This window comes from Mycetomoellerius zeteki, unplaced genomic scaffold, assembly GCF_001594055.1.
Source record: "Mycetomoellerius zeteki isolate Tzet28-1 unplaced genomic scaffold, Tzet1.0 scaffold222, whole genome shotgun sequence".
NCBI lineage: Eukaryota > Metazoa > Arthropoda > Insecta > Hymenoptera > Formicidae > Mycetomoellerius > Mycetomoellerius zeteki.
In genome coordinates this window covers 1-22,888 of record NW_017257195.1, presented here as the reverse complement: position 1 = coordinate 22,888, position 22,888 = coordinate 1, and the positions used below count along the sequence as shown (strand labels likewise).

At 33.3% G+C, this 22,888-nt stretch overlaps 1 protein-coding gene across 2 annotated transcripts in view; it reads right to left on the bottom strand.

Annotated features, from left to right (window-relative positions):
• LOC108723060 (uncharacterized) overlaps positions 1–22,429 on the bottom strand; it is a 23,262-nt gene extending 833 nt beyond the window's left edge. The window contains exons 1-6 of one of the 2 annotated variants that reach the window (XM_018448532.1): positions 22,383–22,429; positions 18,644–18,736; positions 17,906–18,094; positions 17,580–17,696; positions 974–1,156; positions 654–770 (exon numbers count right to left, since the gene is read on the bottom strand). In XM_018448532.1, coding sequence (XP_018304034.1) covers positions 654–770; positions 974–1,156; positions 17,580–17,696; positions 17,906–18,094; positions 18,644–18,715 — 678 coding nt within the window. In that variant the 5' untranslated portion in view covers positions 18,716–18,736; positions 22,383–22,429. The remainder of the gene's footprint in view (positions 1–653; positions 771–973; positions 1,157–17,579; positions 17,697–17,905; positions 18,095–18,643; positions 18,737–22,382) is intronic. The other variant, XM_018448533.1, reaches the window with a different exon arrangement.
• Positions 22,430–22,888: the final 459 nt, after the last annotated feature.

The following is a 22,888-nucleotide window of genomic DNA, read 5'->3' as shown; positions in this document are numbered from 1 at the left end:
AAAAATAACATATCCTACCCGCTTGGGGCCTAACTGCGTGGAAGTTACAGCTGAGACAGTGTCCGCTTGGAATATTTTTAACCCATGAACACTGTCTTCATGGGTTAAAAACGGGTATTCTATACCTTTACCTAAATTTTTATTTGTGCGCAAAAGTGCTTGTAGGCAATCGAGCTGTAGGCAATAATGCATGTAGGCAATAGTACATGTAGGCAATCGAGCTGTAGGCAATAATGCATGTAGGCAATAGTACATGTAGGCAATCGAGCTGTAGGCAATAGTACATGTAGGCTATCGAGCTGTAGGCAATAATGCATGTAGGCAAAAGTAATTCTGTTTCTAAAATTTTTATTTGTGCGCAAAAGTGCTTGTAAGCAATCGAGCTGTAGGCAATAATGCATGTAGGCAAAAGTACATGTAGGCAATAGTACATGTAGGCAATCGAACTGTAGGCAATAATACATGTAGGCAATCGATCTGTAGGCAACAGAACATGTAGGCAATCGATTTGTAGTCAAATGGGATGTAGGCAAACGGTACTGTAGGCAATCGATTTGTAAGCAAACGGGATCCCTCCGTATACATATATATTTAACACAATTTCAATTTATTGCATTACAATACTTTTTTTACAAATATAACATTATACTCACAGAAGCAGCTAATAATGCCTTATAATTATACACCACATCATCCGTATGTATTTCTGTTATCAGACTTATTGAAGCCGCAAATAACATTACGGTTGCGAAAGAATTATAAAGGGGTTCCTGAAAGTTTAAAGAGAAATATTTATCGACATAATTTTTTAAATAAATTTAATAAAATACCCTTCTTTAATAATTCGTTTTAAATATGTAAATACGTTTTAGCTTTGAAACAACTTTTTTCTTTTATAAAATAAAAGACTAATGAATAAAATAAATATATAAAACAAGTCAATTTTATTTATGTTTCATTTTGAATAACTTACGTATATTGTTTTAAGTAAAATAGATGCAGTAAATGGAGATACCAGGTAACTAAGAAAAAAAATGAAAGTACCAATAAAAAAATTAGATGTTGCAATAAGAAAGAAATATTCCTTTTGACATAAAGAAAAAATGGTAGGATTAATGTTATCACTGATGATTCCTATACAAATTGCACCCAGCACCTGTTTATAAAAAATTAAAAGGACCAATTATAACAAGATATAATCTCTTCACATAAAAATTACTAACAAATACATTATTAATATTCAACAAAAATGTTTACTTGGAAACACAATAGAAATATTAGTATCTCATTACAACTGAAAAACGAAAATAATAATAATTTCGATATAACATAATCTTATTCTATTATCTCAAATATGATCTTGAAATTTCAAGTATTTCTGGATAAATTATATGCTTTAATATTAACAATGGTAAAAATTTCTTTCACTAAGTATACCAAATATTTAATATAATTAAATACGGCAATTATTAAAATTATTTTTTTTATTGTCTATTGTATTTTTATTGTCTATTGTATTTCTATCTCGAAAAATTGGCAAACATTGATAATTAATTAACTATTTATGCTTAGTAAAGATAATATTATACCCAAACAACACAAAGTGTCCAAAACGAGAAATCAGACGTTTTTGGCATCTAAAAGACGTCTTAAAAACTTATTATGTTTCAATTTTGAACTTTGTACTGTCTTGATAAGTATTATAATTATCTATACTATACATAAAATTGATAAAAAGGTTATAATAAATCAACAAAAATGACTATAATAATAACAATTTATACCAATTGTTGCAACTTAAAAATACCATTCCAACTTTTCAAATATTCAGTATTAATGATAATATTTAACATTGTTGTGGCCTCGTTTTAATGTTTATCCTAAAATCAACGATAATTATTTTTTACTTTTAATACGTAAAATTATCTATCTATCTTATACAATTAAGCTTTGATGAAATAAAACAATTACTTACGTATCAATCTAACAAATAATTAATTAAAACATGTACTCGTGGCTATCCTTATTTATATTTATATTATACCATGTGTATATATATGTATAAAACACAGTGCACAGACTATATTAACCTGAAGAAAGCACGTTTTACATTGGCGGTTAATGATCTAAAGCGATCGCGATAAACGATAGCTCGGGAAACGTCATTGATATCATACAGATAGGATTGATATAATACACTAAAAAAATATTCTGATAAGCGGGGAATTCCTCTTAGCACGTCCTCTAAGCAAAAAATTTTACACGAATCAGATGCGTGTGTTTATAATACGTTTATAATACGTATTCATCTATAAAAATGAACACATGAGCTATGATCAAAAATAAATTCCTCTACAGAAAATTCTATTATAACTTAAATAGCCTTTTAAAATAAGAGGCTACACAAAATAGCGGCACACTTATTTGTTAAAAAAAATTTGATTTACATGCTACCGTAGGTACACGTGCATGCAAAACATTCTTCTAGCATTAAGAGGATTATGATCTTAAATCCAGCACACCTTATGATTATACGAAATTCCTTTACTTTGTAGAGTATCTTCTTGTGGTCGTATATATACATATATATATACTATATATAGCTTATATTTGTTTATATTAAAACATATATATCTTATACATATATTTAAAAAAAACAGCAGATTGCTTACGTTAGCATAATTTTATTTTTACTGTCAACTGAATTGGTATTCATGGATACATGTTACAAAAAATGCGTTCATTTAATGTTCGCATAATCGCATCATATTTCATCCTTGTTGTTTATTAAATGTTCGTGAATGTTAAATGAAACGCACCCATTGTCGTGTAACAGTACGAAACTATGCATTTTATTGTAATTTTCATAAAATATAATTTACAAAATGAAGAATAAGTATTTACATTTATGTAAAGTGATAAACATAGTATATCTATTACAAAAATATTTGACAAGTTAATAGTACGATTTGACTTAAAAAAATTAAATAAAATAACTATATGTATCATGAATATTAAAACTTAAGTTTACTTTAGACAATATATAATATAAAATTTTAAAAGTATTCTATTTATATTTTTATACATTGTATGTTACAAAAAATGTTTGAAGAATTAGAATACACACAGATATATAAAATGTACTCATACAAGAAAACACAGACCGTATAAAATTATGACTACAATTTTAAAATCTGACAGCGAGAAACATAATTTATAAGTGATATAAGAAGTTGTCAACTTTAAAAATTATGCTAATTGAGTAAAAATTAAGAAAAGAAAGAGATTATTAAAAAATTTTTTTTTATAAAAGTAATCTGTAATCTATCGACTGTATAATTCGACTACACAGTTTCAAAATTTTTTATACGACGTTTCATATTGTTTTAATTAAATAAAGTTTCTAAAATATATCTGACCTGTATAGAGACGATTTGTATAAGAATAATCTATTTTTATTGTTAAGTATAATTATAAATTTGTTGTAATCTTTTCACCTCCATAAGTGCTAAAGCCCATGATCGTACTGTAGATGTATAAAATGGAATTTAGCAGACTGAAAATCTAAATAAAAATGAACATATTTTTTACAATCTAATAAAAGGCACAACATACATATAATTATTTAATACGAGGGGCACTACTTATATTTTGAACCTTGGCAACACTGAGTGTTGTCAGGTGGCATCTGACGTTTTCACTAGAAAGTTTGACATTTTTTACCATAACCTTCTTCAGAACGTTTTGTTATTTGAGCGCGATTTGTATTGTTTACAGTCACTTGAAAATTGTGTCTCAGCGAAAAAATGGAATTAACTCGTGAAAATTTTCGTGCAATGATTTATTACGACTTTCGACGTGGATTATCAAGACAGGAGTGCATCGATCAACTTACTTCCACTTTTGGCGATAAAGCCCCATCCTTTGCCACTGTGAAACGCTGGCATAACGAATTTAATCGTGGTTGCCGTTCGCTCACCGACGAAAGTCGTGAAGGTCGTCCAAAATCAGTTGTTGTGTCAGAAAACATTGATGCTGTGCAAAAACTAATAATGCAAGATCGTCATGTGACATACTGTGAGATTGAGACAACCTTAGGCATTAGTTCCACCAGCATATATAAAATATTGTATGATCATTTAGCCGTGAAAAAGGTTTGTTCTCGTTGGATCCCACATAATCTGACAAAATCTCAAAAAGATGCTCGTGTCGATTGGTGCAAACAAGTGATTCGAACGCATGCAAAAGTGTATAGATCATAAAAGAGAATATTTTGAAAAACAATAAAGTCATTTTCAATGACAAATTACTGTTTTTTTATTATTAGGCTCAAAATATAAATAGTGCCCCTCGTACAACATGTTTAGACTTAGCAAATCTTTTCATCACTTTTTATGATTCTGATAAAGATGCTCAAAGGTTTTCTCTTAAAAGAAATGAATTTTTAACCCTTACAAAAATCTAATACTAACCAATACTAAAAGACAGTAATTAATTACTTATTTTATCCAGGCAGCACAGAATATTTATGATAAATGTTCATACATATTTATTATTACTTATTTTTTTTTTTTATTTTTTTAAATATATTATATAAATGTTTTATACATATTTTATATAACATTTACAATAAATATAAATAAATATTTCTAGTAAATATTTTTACTTGAATTATAATATCTCATTAAGTATTTTCATAGCATTTACTACAATATTGTACGATAAATATTTTGTAATAATATTATAATTCTTATAATAAATACTTATTATCTGTGCAATCTAAGATCACAGAAATATATTTACAAAATATTCGAAATAAATCTTACAATTATTTTGTAAATATTATGTGCTATCTGGATAAGTATTAAAAGCAATGTTGTTCAGTACTGTTAGTGCTCCAAGTAAGTAGTTAATTACGGTTTTTAGTAATAAATTGACTAGTATTAAATTAGCCAATATTAGATTTTTGTAAGGGAATTGACAAAAATATCTACAAAGTATCCCAAAATTCGCAACTCAGACCATAGCAAAAAATTTTCGAAAAATGAAGTAAAGTTGTTTAAAATTTTTTATTTTTAATTTTTATTTTAATTTTGGAGATAATAATAATGTACATTGTCTACAATATGCAGAATAAGCTTGGTGTAAAAAGTAAGAGTAAAAAATTGGGTAAAACTTTTCCTTTACAGTCAGCCCCAAATGACTTTCGAGTGACCTTGACCTTGACCCTCAAGAAGAATGACCTTTCAAGGTCATTGACCTTTCCCATTCGCTCGCTATTCGTTGAAAAGTTATCAACGAAACAATTTCGACTTTCCACGCGAAACGAGAGTTACCTCACTAACAAATGGGTTGGTTAAAAAGTTATTAATGAAAATGTTTTTATGAACAGTTTTTCAACACAACATGTACATTCCAACATGAAGAATATATTACATTAATATAATATTATACTTAATGATATATTATTTAATGGGTATAAAGAAGCTATTAATCTAAAAAATTGCGATATTCTCTCATTGAAAAATCGTATCGTTTTTTAAATATAAATTCTGCTAAATAATTTTCATAGTATTCTTCTCGTATACCAAATCGTGGTAAAACAGAACGCATATCGCGCCATAATCGCTCAATATTTTGCGTATGTACACCAGATTCAGGGTCAACAAAATGAATAGAGTGGTTAACTGATGTACTTAATCAAGTTCCTTTAAAGATATTATACATATCCTTTCCACGAATCATAAATCTGTAAATTATAATTCCTGATGCAATACGTTCTTGAATTATTCTCGTTAGCGTTTGTACAGTACGATCTTTCACAGAAACAATAAAAAAAGATTTATTGCTACGTTCGATAGCACCAAAAACCTATTGACCATCAATTATCCATCCCCCGATTATATTTTCTCCGACCAATTTTCGCTTCATCGACTTCCACTATCACATCACGACTACCAAGCATACCACTTTGCTGTCTTATCTATTGAGCTAATAACTGAAAAATAACAAAAAATATAACAATCAAAATTTTGAAAACCAGGAAAGAACAAGGGCAATAGGAGTCAAGCGGGAGACATTGCGCAAATAACACGACTATCTAGCGTAAAACTTCTTTATTTTACTAAAGCGCTTATATGTTTCGACTCATTTTTGAGCCTTCTTCAGAGACAACATAAACTCACATATATAGAATATAACAAATATTAACTAGTCATGGTGATCTTCCCCACCTCGAGAGTATAAATGCCAGAATTAAATCCAGATAAGAATGCAATGAAGAAAAAAGGAAAGAAATTTTGAAAATCTCGAAATAAAGAAAATGTAAAACTAATGTATCAAAAAATTTTCGAAATCGGAATTTTGATTCGGAATAATTAATTATTGTATATGTATTTAATTATTGTATATGTATATTTACAATATGTATTATACAATATGGGAGGTTGGGGTATTATTGGACACGGGGTATTGTTGGACAGCGCGATATTTTTCCCGTTTGTAACGCTTGGGGTCTCCACCAACTAGCATCGACTCGTCTCATCATAATCTCATTTTCTATTGAGCACTTGACTTGTTTTGACGCATTGTTACCTCGCTATCATAGCAAACAGAATTTTGATGTTTGTAAAGTGTTTTTTTCACTTAGTGTTTTGTTCATTTTGACAACATTTTTCGACGAACCAAGTCAGGTAAATATATTTATAATATTCTTTGAACTTTAAGCTTTCGACGCATATAAGAGTTTTGTATGAAATTTGCATTGTGTTACTTATACGCCGACATGTTGTAAAAATGAGCGTTCGGGGTATTATTGGACACTTAATTCTTGACAGTTCACAACATAACTTCGTGTGTTTGATGCGTATAAGTGATTTTTCATGCATAATTTCAACAAAGCATTAGTTTTTCGGCAATTTCTAATCGTTTTTTGGTCCGTTTCCCGAACACTTTCACGTGCCTTAACTGCGATTCTCAATAATTTTCATCGATATTTTTCACTTTATTTTATTCATTATAATATATTCTTTCCTTTTCATTAACAAATAAACGTTTTCCAGCAATAATTTTCATTTTTTATCGATTTACAAAACTGTCCAATAATACCCCGAGATTTTTGAAAATCTCAAAAACCAGTTTTTTGCGCCAACTGATACAGAGTGTACAATTTTAAACAATTAGGTCAAATTGCTGGTACCAAAAGAAAGGTTATTTATCGTACCACAAAATCAAGCTTTGAAATTTTGAGAAAAAGCAATTTTTTTAGAGTTTCCGGACAAAATAAAAGTGTATCCAAGAATACCCCGACCTCCCCTATACAATGTATAATACAATATGTATTAATTATTGTATTTGTATATTTACAACCAAATTCCCTGCTTTACAAACAAATTCATTGCTTTACAAACAAATTCACTGCTTTACAAACAAATTCACTGCTTTACAAACAAATTCACTGCTTTACAAACAAATTCACTACTTTAAAAAAAATAATAAAATAATTTATTTTAGAAGTGGTGAATTTGTTTGTAAAACAGTGAATTTGTTTGTAAAGCAGTGAGTTCGTTTGTAAAGCAGTGAATTTGTTTGTAAAGCAGTGAATTTGGTTGTAAGGCAGTGAATTTGTTTGTAAATTTATAAGTACTTCTCGACAGAAATTAGTCCAATCCACAACATTTTTAAAAGATATTTGTAAATGCTGCTCAAGAAAATGTTGTGGAGGTTGCATTATAAGGAAGTATCCAATAAAACGATACGTCTTTTCAATTCCCAATCGTGATTGTGAAAACCATGTGCCTTGAAAAAGACTAATTGTAAAATTGCACACTCTCTTTATTTTTTTACTTGAACTTGCTTATAATAATTGTTAACACATTGTATAATAAGCGATGTTGAAGTATGACATAAATGCATTATTTGTTGATAACGCGGACACATAACTTCTCGTCGTATCACTTGCATATCACATAAATAGTTTATAAGATCTTCATAGTTGTAAATTAAATGAAGAAAATCGTGGAGCAACATTTTCACTCTGCCAAGTCAGACAAAGGACTGTTACAAATAACGATATGTTTCCCTCCCATAATATTATTATTCTCAGATTCCTAACACATACAAACATCAACTTACGTGAAGCAAAACTCATGCTATATTGTTGAAATATGTACCATGTGTTCGAAAATTACATATTATTCATAAAAACGTTTTCATTAATAACTTTTTAATAAATAATGAGCAACGAAAAAGGTCAATGACCTTGATCTTCTTAAGGGTCAAGATCAAGATCAAGGTCACTCGGAAGTCATTTGGGGCTGACTGTGTAAAGGGAAAGTTTTACCAAAAATTGACCAATTACAGTTGATTATTTTTCTCATATTTGATTGTGATTAAGAATAAGGATTTAAATGGCCAGACTAATGCCTAAATTCTAAGCAGAATCGTAAGGCTCGTAACATATTGTATTTCGGTAAGAATTTTTAAGTATTTATACCTTTATATAATATTTTTACAGACAGTTTCTTATTAGCCACAAAATTTATAAGAAATCGTAGATATTTACGAATAATCGTACGTCTTACAATACATACGTATAAAATTAGAATACTAGTTATAAGTTCTTACAAGTTTTATGAGAACACGTTACGAGGCTTACGATTCTGCTTAGAATTGACCCATAAGTTTTAGATAGCCATCTGTCTATGAGTCGCGCTTGTGGTAAATTAGTGAGCGCTGATGACCACGCACTTCAACGCGCTAATATTCACAACTACTCACAAGTGACTACTTAAATGTAGTTTGTAATTTATATAATATATAATTATATATTATATTAAACCTTTATAATTTCTTTCTTGCTAAAATATTTTAAATCGCGAATTTTGTAACATATTTATGTATAAATATTTATAACTTCTTTCGTGCTACAATATTTTGAATCGCAAATTTTGAGACATTCTATATGTATAATAATCTACAGATAGATGATTGCTTAAATTTACGATACTCTGTAATTGGTATTGTACAAACTGATAATAAATACCTACACATATAAATGTACTATATGTAAAATATTACTCTATCATAATGTCACGTCCTGGTCTACGTTTTCTTCGCGATTACGAGACGCGGCATATTTTGGCGGAGCACGGGCGCGGAGCGGGGCGCGCGGGGCGAAGCCTTGGCTTCGGCTGACTTTGTTATGACGAGTTTTTATGTTTGGGCAGGCTGCTGTCTCATCAGTGCCTTTATTACAGGCACAAATTAATATAATTTAAATCTCTTAGTTTTTAAAATTAAATTTGTTTGCGCTGCCTTCGTATACCTTCTATGGTGTGGAGAAAAATTGTAGAGAGTTTAGAGGAATCGTCAGATTATAAGCGCTCTATGGGCATAGAGATAATATAATCTCTCTTTTAAGCGGCTGTGAATGTGTCATCATCCAATTTGCTCTATCTATGCTCTCTTCTTCCTTTGTAAGAAGGTACAGGAAGGGGTAATGATCCTTTTACAGAATGATACGTTTTAATGGTATTTATTTTTATTTTACAAGACTAATTAGAAGTTATCCGAGGTTCAGTTTTCTTACTGGTAATTATTTATGGTCTCGTGGATTTACGATCGGGGGCCACGTGCGAAGGTGATCGAGATGTCTGTGGTACCCTAGCAGGTCCTTTGACTAATAGGTGCGTGTGGGTGTGTGGTTCTGGGCGTCTTCGGCAGGGGGTACAAACTATGCGAGTTTTATGGCGACCGAGCTTTGGTTACTGGGTGAATGGCTACGTTTACACCGTAAGTTTAGTCCGCGGCCTATACACCAAATTTGACCTAATTTAGGTCACATTATTTAGGCTACACGCTGTAAATACTACTATACCTGACCCGACCTGTTTGTAGGTCCGGCCGGATTTTTTAGCGCCCTCACCTAAAATAGGTTGTCTACTTTCTCGGTGTAAACGCGCGACTGATCCGATCTAAAAGCTTCGTAGCCATTTGCTCGGTAGGACACTGCTGTTTTGTTGAATAGTTAGGTTAAACCGGTTTGTTATTTACTTCTAGACTGTGAAAAGACTAATTGATTTGTGCAAAGAACATAAATATTAAAAAAAAGATGGAAAAAAGTTCATGCAGAGATTCAAGTTCATAAGTACCAATGCCTTTGCTAAATCAAAATAATACAAATAATGGTAATTATTTAGAATACGGGCCTCATCTCCGATTTTGATGAAATTGGGTTCATTCGACGCGTTTTCACTTAAAATGAAAGAATCTGGCAAAAATGCGGTGGTCGGTCTCGCGAACCGAGATATTAAGCATTAAAGTTCGAGATTTTAGAGGTTAAGATTCCTGTCATCCCGACTCAATATAGCGCTATGTATACGTTCTGGCGAGTACAATGCTGTATATGGAAATAATCTGTACAAAATACGATAGATGGCTCTAATTCGGACCAGCGTGGACTAAATGTGACCCAACCAATTTTTAAGTCCCTTTCGGTGTAAACGGTTGGTGACTAGACCTACTTTGGGTCACGATATAGGTCGCTATCAGTTCGGTGTAAACGTAGTCAATGTCCTAGACGGCAGCACAATCTGTTTTTCCCTTATCTCTATCATAGTGCGACTTCCCGGGACTCATCCATGGAAGTAGATGAGATTACCAACACGAGGAAGCGTCCCGCTTCCGAGAAAGTAGAAAAAGACGGCCCCTTGGTTTCCCCGCCGAAAAAATCCTCTGACTTTTTTACCTCGAGTGAGCATGACTCACCCCAGCGTGACCAAAGCGTGGATGAGTCTGTTATGAGTTATTAAGGTACTGTCAACTCAAAAATTGCATCTAAATACGGCCCACAAGATCGCGGTCCCTACGCGGCTTACGTCTATGATCTGAATCGCGAGAAATCCATGCATCTCATTATGATCTCAAGCATTATCACCAAAGCGGGCATCCCAGACATTCAAGAGATCAAGAAAATTGGTAGAGGTAAAATCCTTATCGAAACTAAATCTGCACTCGCTGCGAACAGGCTGGTAGACAACCCGGCTTTTCCTAAACATAACCTTAAAGCTTTATCCCAGCGTTCCGGGTCCTCAGAGAGGGAGTCATTCAGGATGTCCCCACCGAATTAGATCTCGACTGCATTCGCAGGCATATTGAAGCGCCACGTTCTAAAATCTTGGACATTCAAAGGCTAAATAGAAGGATAACCATTAATGGTAAAAGCGAATACGTGCCCTCTAAGATGCTTCGCATCAAGTTCGCAGGACAGGTTCTTCCAAGAGAGGTGTTCCTCTTCAAAACCAGGCACGAGGTACGTCCCTTCATATCTAAATCTCGTATATGTTTTGCGTGCTACAGGGTTGGACACATCGCAAAAGTCTGTAAAGGCCCACCAAGATGTCTTTACTGTGGCAGTAACAGACATGATAATGAAGACTCTTGCCCACAAAGGGGCGCTAACATGGAAGCCATCTGCATCAACTGCAAGGGATCTCATCTTGCTACTTCCAAAGAATTTCCGATAGTCTCCAAACAAGATCTTATCATCAAAATGGCTGCTACGGAAAATATTTCCATCGCCGATGCTAGGAAAATCGTCAACGATCAAAGTGGTCTCTCCTCTCTGCACGACACTAGGACGGACCTTCAAGATTTCCCGCGTCTAAAGCCTAATTTATATTACAACTCTACAAATTCTAACTGTTTTGAGAGCCCTAACTCCTTCAACGTTTTAGATGCGGACGACCAAGGAAACGGATATAAATCATATGCTGACGCCGTCGGCTCGCGCTCGGCACCGTATGATCCCCCCTACCACGGCCACAATAAACACCGTCTCGCCCAAGCTCCATTGGCTCGCCAAAACCCAGGACAATAGAGAGTTAGCAATCCCGGATACGACAGAGTGGCACACCGTGAAGCCCTCATTGATTCACAGAGAACCTACGATCGTTCTTGTACGAGAGGTATGGCATATCAATACGCTCCCCCTCCTCAGCATGGCTTTGAAGGACCCAACCCCTTCGAATTTGCAAAATATATTCCAGATATTATCAACCTAATTACCCACTGCTTTCAAAATCACGATTTCTCAAACCTTTTGGGCCTTATTATCGCGTTTATTCGGAATTTAACTTCTCCTAATGATTTGAGAAATGCCGCTAGCAATCCTAATTCCTTTTACTCCCCTTACGAACACTCGACTCCATACAACTCGATAGATCCCCGCACACAAGTCTACGCACCTTCAGTTCCTGACTACCCTCATGGCAATTTTCGGAACTAAGATACACAATTCAAATGACCTTTCTCCCTCTCATTACTCATTCGTACACTCACAATAGCTGTAGTACACTTCAATCTTCAGTCACTCCCCCCAAAAGGAGCGTGTCAACTCATCTCAGGATCGCTCAATGGAATTGCAGGGATGCTAGAGGTAACCACTCTTCTCTCTTACTACTCGCTAGAGAATATAACGTAATTTGTTTACAAGAATCTCTGCTTAAACCTGATGACAGCCTTAGGATTAAATCCTTTCGAGTTATTAGGACTGATATCACACTGACGGGTCATTGTGGTATTTGCACATTGCTCAGAGATAACCTCAAATTTGAGGTTATACATCTGCAGGACATAATGTATCCGTCGGTGGAATTTCAGGTTATCAAACTCTTTACCCATAAGGATCCCATTATCTTAGTAAACCTGTACAGACATCCTGGGCAGAATACACCTCTTACATTTTACCAAGATCTCCTAAACGCTCTGAAGGAACACAATCTCTTCTTATGGGAGATTTTAATGCTCATCACTCCTCCTGGGGCTGTTCTTCACGTTCCGACGCAGGCTACAAACTGCTGAGGTCTATTGAAGATTTTGATCTTGTGGTTCTTAATGACGGCTCTCCCACTCTAATTCACCGTTCTGCACGTAAATCTGTAATTGACCTTGTCTTGGCATCCCCTATTCTGGCTCCTGTCTGTACCAATTATATTTTAGATGATTCGCTTGGCAGCGACCACTTTCCCATGATTACGGAGGTCAATATGTTTCCCGTCCAATCCAAGAAATTTTGTTATAAACTCAAGTTAAATAAAGAAAAACTTGACACATTAAACCTTAGATTAAAAAACTCTGCTCAGGTAATATCATGTAACAATTCTATGGATGCTATCTCACAATATAAAATATTTGCAGATCGTGTTCAGTCTGTGGCTAGGAGCCTAATCCCCTCCGGTAAGGGTGTGCCACACAGTAAAATAAATTCTTGTCGTCCGGATCCCTCTCCATGGTGGAACGACAACTGCGACGCGGCGGTTAAGGATAGAAAAAGGTCGCTTAGTAAATTTGTCGCATGTCCGGACAAGGCTTACGACAACTTCAAGTCTGCCAGGAAAAAATGCTCCGCTTGTTTGAATGAAGCTAAATGTCTCAGTTGGAAGAAGCTTGTGGGTGACTTTGATTTCAAAACCTCGACACATCGCATATAGTCGCTCATTAAGAGTTTCAGACGCAACAAAAACCTCAATCCGTCTCACAATAAAGATCTCACTGCGGTTTCTCGCGCCGCAATAGACAAGTTATGTCCTCCATCTTACTTCTGTGATCGTACGATACATATTGATGATATGCGTCAGGAAGATCTTCTTTAAAATAACACACAATCTTGGCTGGGTGAGCCCTTTTCGCGTGCTGAATTGATAAGGGCCTTGAGGGTGTCTAAAAAACGCTCCGCCCCAGGTCTGGACCAAATCGACTATTCTATAATTGTCAACCTTCCTGAGGAGGAACTCACACAACTCCTTTCCTTGTACAACTTAATTCTTGAACAGGGAGTGCTACCGGATTCCTGGAAGGACTCTCTGGTCGTCCTTATCCCCAAACCCGGGGGGGAATCCGTCCGTCCTATTGCTCTCTTGTCCTGCTTTGCCAAAATCATGGAATACATGATATACTTCAGACTCAGGTGGTTTATTGAATCACGCCCAATCCTTCCACAAACGCAATCTGGGTCCGCCCAACTAGATCCTGCATGGACAATCTCGTCATCCTCACTTCCAATATCAGAACTAGTTACATTAAGAAATATCCCACTGCTGCAGTGTTTTTGGACATTGCGGGAGCTTTTGATAATGTCGACTCCCATATCCTTATCCAAGACTTGCTGAATATCGGCATCCCTGCACTTATCAGAAAATTTATTGAAAATTATATCAGTTCAAGGCGTCTACAATTCGTGGTTGATGGTTCTCTTTTGGGCCCTTTCGACTCCTTTAAAGATACATCCCAGGGCTCTACACTCAGTCCTATCCTCTTCAACATCTATTTGAAAGACATCAATTCTCATCTACATCCGGAGTCTAGAATTTTACAATACGCCGATGACGTGATTATATACTCCACTCAGCGTGATATTAATTCGGCCATTTCTTCGGTGCAAAAATCAGTCGACAACATTTACTCATAGCTTCGATATAGAGGGCTCGAACTCTCGCCTACCAAATCTAGATGTGTTATATTTTCCCGCACTAAGGAATATTCTGAGGTCCCTGCTATTCACATAGGAAACTCTTCTATCCCCAGAGTGTTCTCACATAAATTTCTCGGAGTTGTCCTGGATGATAAGCTGTCGGAAGCTCTACAGCTGAAGGCTCTCATTGAAAGGGGAAACAATATCGTAAGTATTATCTCCTCTCTGTCTGGAGTCAAATGAGGCTCTTATCCTGATGTCTTCGGTCACGGTTTACCGTGCGACCCTCAGAAGTGCTATTGAATATGGGGCTCAGATTTTCACATGGAATCCTGAATCTACAATTTTTGTTAAGCTCCTTAGAATCCAATATAAAGCTATTAGGCCATGGGCTATCGCATCTCTACCCCTATTAATGCCATGCTGAGCGAGGCGAGGGAGCCCCCACTGCACTTAAGATTCACCTTCATCGTATCCAAATATGTATACAAATCCATGGCATACAAATTTAGCACCTCATACGAAGCTCTCAAAGAACTCGAAATCATCGCTTCCCAAAAAAATCAGAAAACCGAAGCCATCAGGAGTTCCAATCTTTTTAAATCTTACATTATGCGTCGCCCAGATAAGAAAACGATGCATCGAGCTACATACCCTCCGGCTTTCTGGCATGAACATAAAGTTATGGCGGAACAGATCACATATGTTGAAGACATGCTATTATACTACACAAAGGACAACCCGCGAGAGCTACTGTTGCTATTTTCCAGGACATTACATCAGAAATCAGAACGGATGCTATCTCCATCTACACTGACGGATCTAAAGAACCCGGTGGCGCCGTGGGCGCTGGTGTCTACTCCCCTGACCTGGACGTTACCATCAAACACAAACTTCTCTGCGAAACCTCTATCTTCTCAGCAGAACTTTGGGCCTTATATCAAGCAGTACTCCTCGCTAGAGATTGCGTGAACAAAAAAGTGGTTATCTTTTCAGACTCCAAGAGCGCCCTGGATGCAATTAAAAATCACCTTTATGCTCAAAATAACTTTATTATCTACTACATCAAGCAAAATATTCTTCTCGCTTCCGAACAGGGAATCATAATCACGCTCTTCTGGATTCCATCTCACGTGGGCATTCCAGGAAATGAAAGGGCAGACGAAACCGCCTCCATAAATGGCCTCTCTTCTGCCTTCAAAATTCCGCACGAAGATTTATATGCCGTATCTAAAGAGTGCCTGAAATCCAGATTTGAAGGATACCTTCGTTCTGTAGCCACACACAAGGGTACCCACCACCAAGAATTTTTTCCCATGTGCTCTGAAAAACCATGGTTCAATAAATCTACCTTGAGCAGAAATGAGATCGTCATGATTAATCGTTTTAGATCTAATCATTATAACTTAAACAGCAGCTTATATAGAGTTAACATTGTTGATTCCCCTGCATGCCCCTGCGGGGACAACTTTCAAGACATCAACCATGTTATTATATTTTCTGATGCGAGCTCTTTAAACACAAATCTCTCCAACTACGTACTTATCTCAATTCTAAATTCCCTCAATCTCCTGCAAACATTTTCCCTGCCTTCTCCAATCCCTCTCCTAAATTCTGCAGACTCCTAACCTTCTCAAGGGCCACTGATTTGTTCTTTTAACTGTTCTCTCCCGTTCTCATGACGCGCGACCACCGCTGGGTGGCAGCAGGCGCCCGGTTCGGGAGCGAACCCCTCCTTCCCCCCAGTCTACCCACTACACCTCTCATCATATACTACTATCCATCTACATTGTCACTCAATGGCTCAGTTCCAACCTGCTTGGTTGCGGAGCCAATAATAATAATAAGAAGAAGAAGAAGCCCTTCGGTAGCGGTGTCGGTTCCTCAGTAAGCCGCGGGATCAAAATCTCCAGAAGTATGGAGAGATTTCTTAAGCGCCCGCAGGTGGACGCGCCAACCCCCTCGTTTCCCTCTGGGCCGTTTGATTTTTGGTATCTACGATTATGCGAGTTATGTCAGAATAGATGGGAGTTTGGAGGCCTCGACGCCATTAAAAGGCGCTCGTTTGAGTTCCACAGGAGAGTTTTCCTAATCTATCGATGCTTAGTTTGAAAGCGCACGTCAAGATTCGGTGGAGAGGAGTGGCTTTTCGACGCCTGGGGAGGCGCACGTCCAAGCCGGAGTCTTCTAATGGAGAGATGGAAATTTTGCTTGCGCTCAGCTTAAGCGCGTGGTGTTCTTATCGTAGTTAGTGGAATAGGAAAAATGAGAATATCAAGTCCGTGAACGCTTCGCTTATATATTATTATCTTTGTGACTCCTCGCGGTAAGGGAGTATTTCTTCCTTTCTTCTGTCGCAAAATCTTCTAGAATGTTCCATTTCTACGATTTGTAATTAAGCTCTTTAGTTGCCTGATTTTTCTTAGGTCGGTTACGATATTTTGTTCTAAGGATCGCGACGGTTGTTTTGGTGTACTTGGTTGTCGTTTTTCGCAGCCTGACGCGGTGAACTTGTATTTATTCTTTGCGTGTGTTTTTTCATTATAGGTTTTTAGAGTCGCTGATTCTTTCGTTGCGGTGTGCGCGGATCTCCCGTGTTTGTTTTAAGGCTTTTTTCTGATGATGTCGTTCTGAGATTAATCTTAGTGGTCTTATTCGTGTTGTAGGATTTTTTTATGGCAGCTGGATACATTTCGTATTGCACTGGGATGTATTTTATGTGCGATATGCGATTTTATCTACTATTTGCGAGGCGGCGTTTTGCGTTTGCAACTATCTTGGAGTCATTTATTATGCTTTCCATTTCCTATCCGGTGGTGATGCTATTTGTGTGAGGAAATGCATTTCTTTAAGTTTCTTTTGTTTAATAATTAGCGCAGACGCAGTGCGCGCGGCGTTCGATTGCGACGGTTTCGATGGCACGGCCTATAGCTTTACCTAACTGTCGACGCGTACTATGCTCTCGTGCTATACTCCGTGCTTTGCGCTCTGTCTAGTGGAGAACGGGGCGCTATGCTATAGGCGCACCGGACATTGCAATACTTATAATTTTTATATCATAATTAAGAACTATCTTTTATGAATAATATATACATAATATTGTACTTACGGAAGCTGCTAAAAGCGCGTCATAGTTAACTACAACATTAGCTTGATTTATCATAATTATTACTGCTATTGAAGCCGCAAGTAATAATATAGACGCAATGAAATGATAAAGGAGTTCCTGAAAGTTTAAAAGAAATTACCAATTTTTGAAATAAATCATAATAACTAGCTTTTTGTAATTATTCATGTTTTCAATGTTTTGAATAAGTAATACTACTTACAAACCACTTTTTCCGTTTTATAAACGAGACTAATAGATTTAATAAGTTTTAGAGGTTACAAATTTATAAATCATACAATTTCGTTTATGTATATGAAATTACTTACGTAAATTGTTTTAGGTATAATAGATGCAGCAGAGGGAGATATCAGGTTACTGACATACAGAATAAAAGTGTTAATAAAGAAAGTAAATGTTGCAACAAAAAAGAAGATAAATACTGATCCTCTGTATAAGATTACACATTCATAACTAAGCTCATTACCAATAATTCCTACGCAAATCGCACCCAGTATCTGTATAGAAAATTGAGAAAACTAATTAGAGATATAAATCTTCTATAAATATAAAAATAAGTAAAGAGTATCGAAATATATTATAAATAATATACATATAATAATATTTAAGAATATGAAAATTACGAATATTATTATCGTAACAAATATATTAAATTTAAATAACAATCAGTTAGTCAAATAACAAGCGAAAATTAATAATGTAATTTTATTTTATTATTTCAAATATTAAATACAAAATTGTGTTTCTTTTATACAGCTGTTTCTAAATATTTTTCGCAAATTAATTATTTTAAACTAAAAATAATATTGATTTTTTCAAAATATAAATGTTATGTATTTTATAATTAGACGCAACAAAAATTATTTAGAATTATTTATATTTGAAGTTATCATACATTTTTATTGAAAAATTGACGATTAAATTGATGTTGCTTAATAATTAATTAACTACATCGTATAAATCGTGAAAATAAATATTAAATATTTGAAATAAAAGAAATCATAATAACACTCTCAATAAATGAATAAAAGAACAATGATATGTACCACTTGAAGGATCTTAGCAATTCCATTCCAACTTTTCAAATAATTAATGTTGATGATTATATTTGGCATCATTGTTTCGTTCTAATACCAGTTCTGAAATCAAATTTTTCTTATAAAAATATATGTATATATATATACAATATATATCAATTTATAAAAATTCTCTTTAACCTTCCGCTGGCAGACGCAGGGTCTCGCAAGACCCGCGAATTAGAGTTGTTTACTTTTTTCAACTGTAAAGAGTGTGAAGAGAATGAATAGGGTAGGGCGGGGATAGTTGAGCCACTTTTTCTTTAAATTATTATAAATCTTCACACAATTATGATAGACTAATGGTAAATGCTTTAAAACGTTGCATGTTTATCTACCTCAACAATTAAGTACTTATAAACCCTTAATATATCTCGTAAATTAGAAAGAAATTACGTTAATTGCAAGGATGCAAAGTGGATCAATATGCCCCACCAATGGGGTATATTGGGCAACTCTGAAGGGCAAGTTGAGCCATGAAGGTAATTAAGGTGTGTATTTAGGTATGAAGTAAGGATGTTAATAACATTAGGTTTATTCAATGCGTTTTTGCACGAAATGAATGAATCTGGCAAAAAAGAGTGTCCCGCGAACCAAGATATTAATTATTAAAGTTGACAGATATTCAGGTTATGAAACCTGTCATATCGATGGTTATACAAATGGTTATATATATTATAAAAGGTTATACAAATTCTGTTTTATAAACAAATTCTCTACTTTAGAAACAAATTCTCTACTTTAGAAACAAATTCTCTACTTTAAAAATACAAATTCTCTGTTTTAAAAATACAAATTCTCTGCTTTAAAAATACACATTTTCTGCTTTAAAAACAAATTATTTTATATATAATTTTTTTTCGCAGTAGAGAATTTGTGTAATGGAAACAGAAAATACTTATTTTAGCTTCACTTACACGTTCTCGTGTCTCTTTCTGCCATTCATTGATGTAACAAATTTCCTAACCTATCGTCAACTTTAACGATTAATGTCTCGGTCCGTGGGTCAGAATGACAGTTTTTTTACCAGATTCATTTATTTCGTGCAAAAATGCGTCGAATGAGCTTAATTTTATCAACATCAGAGGTAAGGAGGATAAACTTAACAATTACCGAAAGAATAGATTTCAATGTATAAGCGGGGTTAGTTGGGTCACTTGACCCAACTAGTCCCATACCGATGTCGGCTCAAATATGATTTTATAACAACAAAACTGTAAATCAAATAACAACTTTCATGTTGAAATTACAAAGTATACTAATAACTTGTAATAAAAGAGTATATTTGGTTTCTTTTAAATGTTTCAATTATTACGTAGACCAAAAAGAATACTTACGTAATGACTTTACTTTCACTACACAAAACTAAAAAAGCTGTTATATCTTTCGACTGACGATCGAGCGAAGACGGGCGTACTCAGCGCAGTAATCTGCATCTCCGTGCTTGTCTGATGCAAGAGTGACGTGTTTGTACACGTCTCGGTTACCGATATATTTAACGTTGATCAATGTGCCCCTATGCTCATATAGCCCCGCTCTACCCTAAATGGATATTTGTTTCTACGATAAATATGTGTTTTTATTTCTCCTTCTACACATTTTATACATATTATAATAAAAAAACTGTTTTTCAAACGTCTTAAAACAATTTCATTCTTGGGTCATTTTTGATCCTGCGTCTGCTATACGTGCGAGTATCACGACGTTCGCTGTCCGAGGGTTAATATATATGTATATAAATAAAAACATTGAATAAATCGAAGTCAAAATGCAGAAACTTATAATAATGAAAAATTTCATTGAAAAGTAACACACAGCTTCTTGAAAAGCTGTACTTGTATATTTAGCCGCAAAAATTTCATGTACCTACTCCACACATTTTCCTTAATAATTTTATATTTTTTGTTTAATATTATATATAAGCATCATATAAACGTCCACGTCATGCAAGCAATTATACCTACACTATATAAATATTGTATACAAATATAATAAATGTATTCCTAATAATAATATTCACATAACTTCGTCAAAAGCTCTTATCAATTGTACCTCATATAATATAATAACTTAAATTTGATAAATAGACACAATACGATACAATATTCGATTCAATGAAATAATATAGAACAATATAAATTTTGCAATATTTTAGTCATATTAAATTCTATAATTTAAACTTTAAATCTGTAATTAACGATTTAAAAAGTTTTTATTAACTTAAATGAATTAAAAAGACATTTTTTACAATCAGAGTTACAGCACTTTTATAATTTTGTGAAAGTCAAATATTACATAATAACTATAAAAATACATTTATGTAAAAGTTTTTTTAGCGCAAATAATAAACTTATCTAAATTTAACATAATTTATTTACGATAATGTTAAAGATATAATTTATTTTTTCAAAAAAGTTTTCTTTTAATATCACATTAATAAAGAACAAGAAAAGATTAAAAATTTTATGATATGATAAAATCTGTATCGTATTGTAATCTAATCATGATAAGAATTATATAGGATTAAATACTTTACACATTGCTTCCATCGATAGTTATAACTTAGTGTAAGAATTATTTAAAAATTTTTGACACAAAGTATATAAAAATAAAATACACTATTAGAATTTTTATGTAAAATAGCAATAATAACGATCCACTTTTGTTAAATGTGTAATACTAACATATATGTATATTAATTATTTTGTGTAAAAATTGTTTTGTGGGACGACTGTGATTTACATTATACAAATATTGATTCGAAAAAATTTAGTATGTAGTAAAAAATATCTTTCTGTGTACTTCCTAAAATATTTTGCATGTAGTTTCACAATCTCGAAATAGTTCTAAAATTTGCATGTGAGTTTGACAAAGGAATTTTACGAACTTACATAAAAACCAAACGTGATAGATAACTATATGATTATCAAGAAATGATAAAATTATGATACAAAAATATGGAATTGCGGAAACAAAATCACGAAAAGTAAATGGAGCGTCATTTGTAATTTGGTTATTTTTTAACATGCGACATACGTGTAAAATGCGAAAATTTAATATTGCAAGAACTGATTAATTCCGAGTAATATTATATATTATTATACCCTCAATAAATTCTTGTTCAATATAAACTTATTTTTTTGCACTTGAAAATTTAACTTGTCACCAATTATATTTTTTGTTATATTATTATATATTCTTCGCCCAGTTTTTAAGTTAAATTATATAGATTATTATATTAAATAAAATTAATATTTGTCTTTCCACTAATTTTTTGAGGAATTCGAAAAACGAAGGTAAATTATGCGAAACTAATAGCAATCTAATTAATAAATATAATATAAAAGATATATATATATTTTTTACACATAAAATATATCAATTTTTCATATTCTACAATCAAAAATTAAAATAATAAAATGAAAAATAATTTAATAATTAAGAATAAAAAATAGTTTCTAAACTGCCTTGACAATACAGAAAAATCTAATTATGATTTTAATGCTATAACATCTTTATAGAAACTCTCACCACGATTATTAGTTAATTATTAAAATTTTTACACTCTTAATTTAATAAAATTTTTTATTCTCCTTTATTAAGTATCCTTAATAAAGTAATTGTATATATATTGATCTAACAAATAATTAATTAAAATGCATGTTCATAACTATATCATTTCATAATTAAAGACAAAGTACAGTCTTACATATGCGAATTACACTAACTTGAAGAAAATACGTCGTTTTACACCAGTTATTAACGAATGACTGAAATAATATAATTTATGAGCGGAGAAAATGTCACTGATATCATATAGATAATATATAGATGTCATAGATAAGATTGATATAATATTTTAGTAAGGCTTTTTTAGAAGGGCACAGTTATTGGTCATAAAGTGATTTTTTCTTATTAATTCGTATAACAATCAGATATTTAAATACTGTTAGTGTCAATATAGGTAGTAAATAATTAAAAAAAATTATTATATGTTTTTACTAAATCGATTGTAAATTTTGGAAAAATATTTAAAATATTTATGTATAAAAGTTATATACAAATTAAGTCAACAGATTATTTCGTAACATAAAATTTCTTTAATAAAATTATTTTTATATCCATAATATTAAAATACATTTATATTGTTTTAGTTTATATATCGTAATAGTTTACTAAACATAATATAATATTGTTACACTCGCGCGACCGATT